Source organism: Aquarana catesbeiana, linkage group LG13 (assembly GCF_042186555.1).
Source record: "Aquarana catesbeiana isolate 2022-GZ linkage group LG13, ASM4218655v1, whole genome shotgun sequence".
Taxonomy (NCBI): Eukaryota; Metazoa; Chordata; class Amphibia; order Anura; family Ranidae; genus Aquarana; species Aquarana catesbeiana.
The window spans coordinates 198,903,194-198,911,005 of record NC_133336.1 but is presented as its reverse complement, the minus strand read 5'-3'; the positions used below and the strand labels follow the sequence as shown (position 1 = coordinate 198,911,005).

The following is a 7,812-nucleotide window of genomic DNA, read 5'->3' as shown; positions in this document are numbered from 1 at the left end:
TAGAAAAGTTTTAGAATCCTTTCCTGTCCAAGATCATTCTAACGAGTTAAAGGACTTAGATCTAGGTACAGACTCACTTCCCATGCAACGCAGTCTTGGTTTTCTTTGGGACTTAAGATCTGACACGTTTACTTTCCAAGTAAACACAGAAGAGAAACCTTTTACCCGTAGAGGTCTCCTGTCTACCATAAACAGCCTATATGATCCCTTAGGCTTTGCAGCACCTGTCACCATCCAGGGTAAGGCACTACTTAGAGACTTTACCTGTGAGTCCCTAGATTGGGACCACCCTCTCCCCACCGACAAGAAGAACCTATGGCTAGAGTGGAAGGAGTCACTAACAGCTCTATCCAACCTTAAAATTCCACGCCCATATGCTCCTCTGCCATCTGCAGACATTCAGATGCAAAGACTTTGTGTGTTTTTGGATGCTTCTGTTAAAGCAATTGCTGTTGTAGCTTACCTGAAAACCATAGACACTAAAAGACAATGCCACATAGGGTTTGTAATGGGGAAAGCAAAACTTGCACCACTTTCCAAACACACCATACCCAGGCTGGAACTTTGTGCTGCAGTATTAGCCATAGAGCTAGCTGAACTCATTGCAATCAGAGGCTCAGTGAAACTCATTCGCCCCCGACAGAGGGTCTAACTTTGTGGGCGCAGTAAAAGAACTGCAAATTCCTTCTAACTTGGATGTTCTCAGAGTAGAAAGATACTTGAGTGAACAAGACTGCACATGGATCTTCAACCCACCTCACTCTTCTCACATGGGAGGTGTTTGGGAGAGGATGATAGGCATAGCCCGCAGAATTCTTGACTCTATCTTCCTATAAGTAGGAACTGCAAGGCTTACTCACAAATGTTTAGTGACATTTATGACAGAGGTTACAGCTATCATTAACGCCAGACCTTTGACATCAATTTCAAGTGACTCTGAAGATCCAGTGGTCCTCACACCTGCTATGTTACTCATGCAAAAGACTAGTCTTGCCGGTGCTCCAGCTGGAGAGTTTTGTGAGAAGGACCTTTACAAACGTCAATGGAGACAAGCACAAACCCTTGCCAATACCTTCTGGAACTGGTGGAGGGAACAATATATATCTAATTTACAAGTAAGGAGAAAGTGGCACACTGAAAAGCCTAATCTTAAACCTGGTGATGTTGTGCTCATGAAAGATTGCCAGGCACTAAGGAATATGTGGCCTTTAGGTTTGATCACCAAAGTACTGCCAAGCAAGGATAATCGTGTCCGTAAGGTCGAGGTCAAGATCTTTCAACAGAATGAGGTTAAAGTATTCTTGAGACCAGTGACTGAACTTATTTTGTTGCTTTCTACGGAGGACTCCGTTAGTGACATCACTTGATGTCAGGCGGGGAGTGTTCTGTCCACAAGATGTCTTGCTGATTATTTGTACTTGTGTTGTTAAATTTACATGCAAAATGTGTAATTCACTTATCATATGTGGTGTGCAGGCTCCATCTAGTGTTCCTTTTTGGTATTGCTGCAGTTCTGTTTATTTGCTTTACTGTATGTGTAATTAGGGAAGTTGTCAGCAAGCAGGGAATTCTGGGTAGAATCTTAACAGGAAGTGAACCAGCCACCATTCTTTTCAACACATTGCAGGAAGCAAGACATATCTTTCTCAATCTATCGCCATCAGCTCTTAGAGAACTTAAAGAGGGAGTCCACCTAAAAAAAAAATATTAAAAGCCAGCAGCTACAAATACTGCAGCTGCTGACTTTTAATAAATGGCCACTTACCTGTCCCAGGGTCCAGCGATGTCGGCAGCCGACGCCGATCACTCGCTCGACTCTCGGCAGCTTCTGCCCCCATCCTAGGTGAGGGAATCAGGAAGTGAAGCGTTGCGGTTTCACTTCCCGGTTCCCTGCTTCGCATGGGACCTGTGTGTTTCCCAGGAGACAGCACGGAGGACAGGAAGAGGCATTGGCTCCCGTGAGAGTCTATGCCAGAAGTGGGTGCAAATACCTGTCTTAGACAGGTATCTGCACCCCCCTCCCCCCTGAAAGGTGCCAAATGTGACACCGGAGGGGGGGAGGGTTCCGAAAAGCGGAAGTTCCATTTTTGTGTGGAACTCCGCTTTAAAAAGTAAGTTTTTATTATCTCATCTTGTACTGTATATCGTTGTTTCTGCAATGTATTCTGTATTGTACGCAATATTGTACTTATTGAAGTCTATTTCTGTTATTTGTAGTTTCACCTGGCTTGTTCTAATAAAACTGAGATCAAAGAAATATGGTATTTGAAGTTATTGAGACAAGAAGGTTTAGCTATCTGCTCCTTGAGACAGAGCAACCATCAATTCCTCCCCCAACGCCAGGATACTAGGTGTAATCTTAGACTCTGTCCTGTCCTTTCAGCTCCAAATCCAATCATTGTTAAAACCTTGTAGAATTCACCTCCGTAACAGCTCTGAAATTCTCCCCTTTTAAACTAACAAAACCACCAAGCTCCTCATTCACTCCCTTATTATCTCTCACCTTGACTATTGCAACTCCCTCCTTTTAGGTCTACCTATAGGTAGATACTGATAGGCTTCTCCCCTCTTCAGTCTATCATGAATTCTGCTGCCAGACACATCTACTCTACCAACCGCTGAGTGTCTGCCACCCCTCTCTGCCAATCCCTACATGGGCCTCCGATTGCCCAGCAAATTCAATTCAAAATATTAACTAAAACACTCAAAGCCATTCACAACTCTGTCCCGAGCTATCACCAATCCTGTCTCCAAATATCTGCAAAACTGTCCTCTCCGCTTCTCTCAAGACCTCCTGCTCTCAAGCTCCCTTGTCTCCTCCTCACACGCTTGTCTCTAGGACTTCTTTAAAGCCTCTCCCATCCTTTGGAACTCCCTACCCCAATCTGTCCAGCTATCTCCTACTCTGGCTGCCTTTAGGCGATCCCTGAAAACTCACTGCTTCAGGGAAGCCTATCAGGCCTGCAACCAACCTTTTATCACTTCTATCAGCTCATCCCCCACAGTTATAACCTTTTGTACCACCTGCCCCACCCTATTAGATTATAAAATCTCATGAGCAGGGCCCTTTTAACCCTCTTGTATTGTAATTGTGCTGTCTCCCTTTTAGATTGTAAAGCGCTGCCTAAACTGTTGGCGTATAAATCCTGTATAATAGCAATAATAATCACTCAGAGTCATTCAACCTGGAAGATTCAACATGACATTTTGAGTGTAGGGACTCATGGCCTCACCACTTTGACCTTGAAGACTATATTGAGATGTACTGAGCCCTGGGAGGAGGCGAGGATGAAGATGATTTATTTAATATTAATTTTTACTTTTTGGGATATTTAGCAATATATGCTTTTTCACTTTTTCTCTAGTCACGTCTGTAATCAGCTCACTGGCTGGATAAGAGTGTCTGGCATCTCCCCACCTGGGGATTAGCGCCACTATTTCATCTATAATTTTCTTGAGGATGAAGAGGAGCCTGCATCATTACATGATCAGCCTGCAGACTTTGAAAAAGGAACGTATTAGAATAAAGAAATGTAAAAAATGCTGCCAGTAGGGGCCACAAAGAAGGGATTTATTGGGAAGACCATAGAGCCAGGAGTTGAACTTTAAATGAAAGTACCAATGTTGTATGTATGGTTATTACAATTTCCAGTGTGGTTGTGTTGAACGGTTTATTCTGATGTAGGATTAGGTTGGTGAAGTGTATTAGTCGATGGTCCATGTAGTCTCTTGTTGTGGGTTAGCAAAAAAAAGAACTGCGCTATTAAATAAAATGCTAAAGCTGCAACTCAAAGTGATCATACAACACAAACGAAACAATGGAACAAAGGGAGCTGCGCTATGGTAAAACAAAAAATTGTGATAAAAACATCAAAATGATGTCAAAAATCGTGATATAAAAAACAAAAATAATTCAAAGGAATATATGCTGCAAAGTAAATAGAACATATATGTTGTGCATCACACCAAAATACTCATAATGTGAATAAACCCTCCGGACCCAAAGTCTATGATGCTAAATGCTCATAATAAATGTGCACAAACACAATAAACAAAAAGTCTGCAATGCCCTGTACACACGACCGGTTTCGCCGTCGGAATAAACTCTGAGGGTTTTTCCGACAGAGTTCAGACGGAATTCCACCCAAGATGTCTTGCATACACACGGTCACATCAAAGTCCGACCGTCCAGAACGAGGTGATGTACAACGCGTACGACGGGACTAGAAAAAGTAAGTTCAATAGCCAGTAGCCAATAGATCCGTCTCGTACTTGCTTCAGAGCATGCGTCGTTTTTGGTACGTCGGAACAGCATACAGACGAGCGGTTTTCCCAATAGTAATTAGTTCCGTCAGAAAAATTTAGAACATGTTCTCTATCTAAGTCCGTCTGAATTTTCGACGGAAAAAGTCCGATGGGGCATACACACGGTCGGAATATACGATGAAAAGCTCCCATCGGACTTTTTCTGACGGACATTCCGCTCGTGTGTACACGGCATTACAGTTGAAATCAGCTCAATGGTAAAGTTGCAACACCCTGTGACAAATCTTCATGGGATAAAGGACTGTGTGATTCCACCACCTTAAGGAATGCAGGCTTACCAGATAGCCAATATGATAGGCTTGTCACCCAATCCTGGGTAATGGAGATCTGCTGCTGTAAACGACCACTTAGGAACGATTCACAGACCCGGCGTTCTCCTGGCGTCCCAGCTTGGAAGATCCAGTGATCACAGTAGGTTAGTAGCAGCTGACACACTCACTCGTTGGTCATGCGGCACTCAGTCCAGCAGATGGAAAATAGTGAAGGTGGAAAACCAAGCACATATGAATGACCATGGAAAAAAAACAGAGAGAGTACCGCCATAGGTAAAATCCGATGGTTTAATGGTAAATAAAAAAACTGATCAGTGTCATTTAATACAAGTATATATAGACTAGTGCACAGTGAAGCCCGGCCTGGCAAGTTTAAAAAACAGAAAAAGAACAACGCGCTGACGTCCCGCTCCGTATTGCATGGGTGTGTGTTGCTCTTTTTCTGTTTTTTAAACTTGCCAGGCCGGCTTTCACTGTGCGCTAGTCTATAGTGCTTTTTACTTGTATTGACCTACACTGATCAGTTTTTTTATATACCATTAACCTCCCTGGTGGTATGATTATTTCAGATTTTTGGTGCTGAAAGCGTTACCATTATTTTGCATGGAAATTTAGCGTTTTATATTGTAGGCCTTTAATTCTTAGGACTGCCATTGAGCTGATTTTCAACTGTCACAGACTTTTTGTTTATTGTGTTTGTGCACATTTATTTTGAGCATTTAGCATCATAGACTTTGGGTTTATTCACCTTATGAGTATTTTGGTGTGATGCACATACATATATGTTCTAACTACTTTGCAGCATGTATTCGTTTGAATTATTTTTCTTTTTTATATCACATTTTTTTACATCATTTTGGTGTTTTTATCGCAATTTTTTTTTTTACCATAGCACAGCTCCCTTTGTTCCATTATCTTGTTGTGGGTTGCCCTCCAGGAGAGTTTCCTACTTACAATATTCTGTAAGACATTTTTTTGTTGTACAAAAGATGATATAATAATGAGGAGAACGCTGGTCTAAAGGACTCTAGTAGATCTCCAGTGCCTTTGTGTATTGGTAGAAGGACTCATCACTTCGGTCTTCATGTGATGGGTAAACACACAGCAAGCGATCAATAAAACACAACCAGATATCACCAGTCGTATTGTGTTCTCTGTTGTGTAATCAACTCGAGTTTGCATCTGGGTGAATCCTGAAAAAAACAAAAACATTAAAGCCCAATTCCAGTATTTTTTTATTACATCTATCCCAGCCCCTGGTAAAACAGAAATTGTAATGCTCCCCTTATCTCTGGGCCTCTCCCCCCGCATACTCACAGTTCTGTCATCAGCGTCAGCCATCTTCTGGGCTAAATGGGGCTTATTGTCATTCAACCCACTTCCTGTGTGCCCAGGGAAAACAGCTGGCCAAGCACCTGTAGAACTTTGTTTGAACACTTGTACACAAATTTAATGTTGTGCCAACAATGCCGGGACAAGGTCATCTAGAGCCCAGGGCGAACAAACTGTGCCCCCCCAAAGATGTATGAGCATTATATGTCAGCAAACCCCCCTCTCCACAAAAAAAATTGGGGACTAATCTGCATGCTTACCCCTAAGCATAAATTCCCCTTCTTGTAGACCAAATCAACCCCCCTGCTGAAATTTCCCCTCCCAGCATAAGTCCTTTGTCCCCCCCCTCATCTCAAACACTCTCTCTCTCTGAAAATCACCCCTGCACAAATCTCCCTCCCCCAAAAAAATCACTCCTCCTAGCACAAATCCTCTGCAAATCCCACCTCCCAGGGAAAATTCTCCACCCTCCTAACACAAATTTCTCCCTCTCCAAAATTCCCCACTTAGCACAAATACCTCCCAATCATCTCCACTAGCACAAATTCCCCCCCCCCACAAAAAAATAACCCTCCTAGCACAAATTCCCTACCCCCTCCACCATATCACCTCTTCTAGCACAAACCCACCAAATCCCCCCTTCTAGCACAAATCCTTATCCCAACACAAATCCCCCCAAATCACAACTCTTAGCCCCCCCCCCCCAATTTGGCTCCTAGAACAAGCCATACCCCATGCCAACCCCAAATTCCCCCTCCCAACACAAATCCCCTCCCCCCAATCTCCTTGAGGTACTACTCCCCCCCCAAGATACCACAGTGCCCAGGGCAGCTGCCCCTCCTTCCACACCTTGTCCCGGGCCTGCATGCCAAGGTTTCATATTTGAACGTTTAATTTCAATAAGTGATGTATTGCCCCTGTGGTGCTTTCAATTTGTAAGACCAAAATCCAAATTCTCTGTTAGAATTTTGTTCCTTAAGATAAGAAACTAGAAACATTTTCTAATCTGAGCCTTGGAATGTTCTATGAATGGCTATGAATGGCTATGAACTTCCTTATTTTAGTCCGGTCGTACGTCATCACGTACGAATTTCGACGGACTTTGGTGGATTGTGTGTAGGCAAGTCCGTTCATTCAGAAAGTCCGTCATAAAAGTCAGTCGAAAAGTCCGCCGGGCAAAGTCTGCCGTAAAGTCCGCTCGTGTGTACGCGGCATAAGTCTCCAAACTACATAAACAAAGGGCCAAGTAAGTGTCCTCGAGACTTTGGCCTGTGGCCAGTAGGAACAGACAATGGGGGAAATTTACTAAGACTGGTGCACATAAAATCTGGTGCCACTGTGCATAGTAACCAATTAGCTCTTAACTTCAGCTTGTTCAGTCAAAGAGAAGCTACAGCCCCCCCCCTCCTCCCCCACACACCCAAAAAAATCCTCAAAAAGACCCAGCAATGTCGAGACCCGAGCGGATTCTTCAATCGGCTTCAGTTGCAGGCGCTGGCATCTTAAAGTGGTGTTCCACCCAAAAAAAAAAACTACATGAAAAATCCTAAAAAAAAATACAAAACAAATTTGGATATTCTTTTTTTTTTACTCACCTCTAAATGCCTGTTGTTAGGGGGTCCCTCGTAGTCTGCCTCTTTCAGTGCCTGGGCTGGTGACATCACTTCCGTCTCGGCACAGGAAGGGCTCAGTTCTGCTCCCTCCCTCCTGTCAATCATCTGGGACCCATTACAGGTCCCAGGTGACTGAGCGGCCAATCACGGCGCTCAGCGCCGCTCGCGCATGCGCAGTGGGTGTCAGGCTGTGAAGCCACAGCCCGGCGCCCACAGTTGCAATGCTGGCGCTGCCAAACGGAGGGGTAGACGAGTGGGGCTTCGATCCC

General features: G+C 43.9%; 1 protein-coding gene across 1 annotated transcript in view; it reads right to left on the bottom strand.

Moving 5' to 3' along the window:
• Positions 1–5,615: 5,615 nt before the first annotated feature.
• Positions 5,616–7,812, bottom strand: part of LOC141116649 (uncharacterized) — a 41,702-nt gene continuing 39,505 nt past the window's right edge. The window contains exon 5 of the mRNA XM_073609041.1: positions 5,616–5,791. Within this exon, the coding sequence (XP_073465142.1) occupies positions 5,616–5,791 (176 nt within the window). The remainder of the gene's footprint in view (positions 5,792–7,812) is intronic.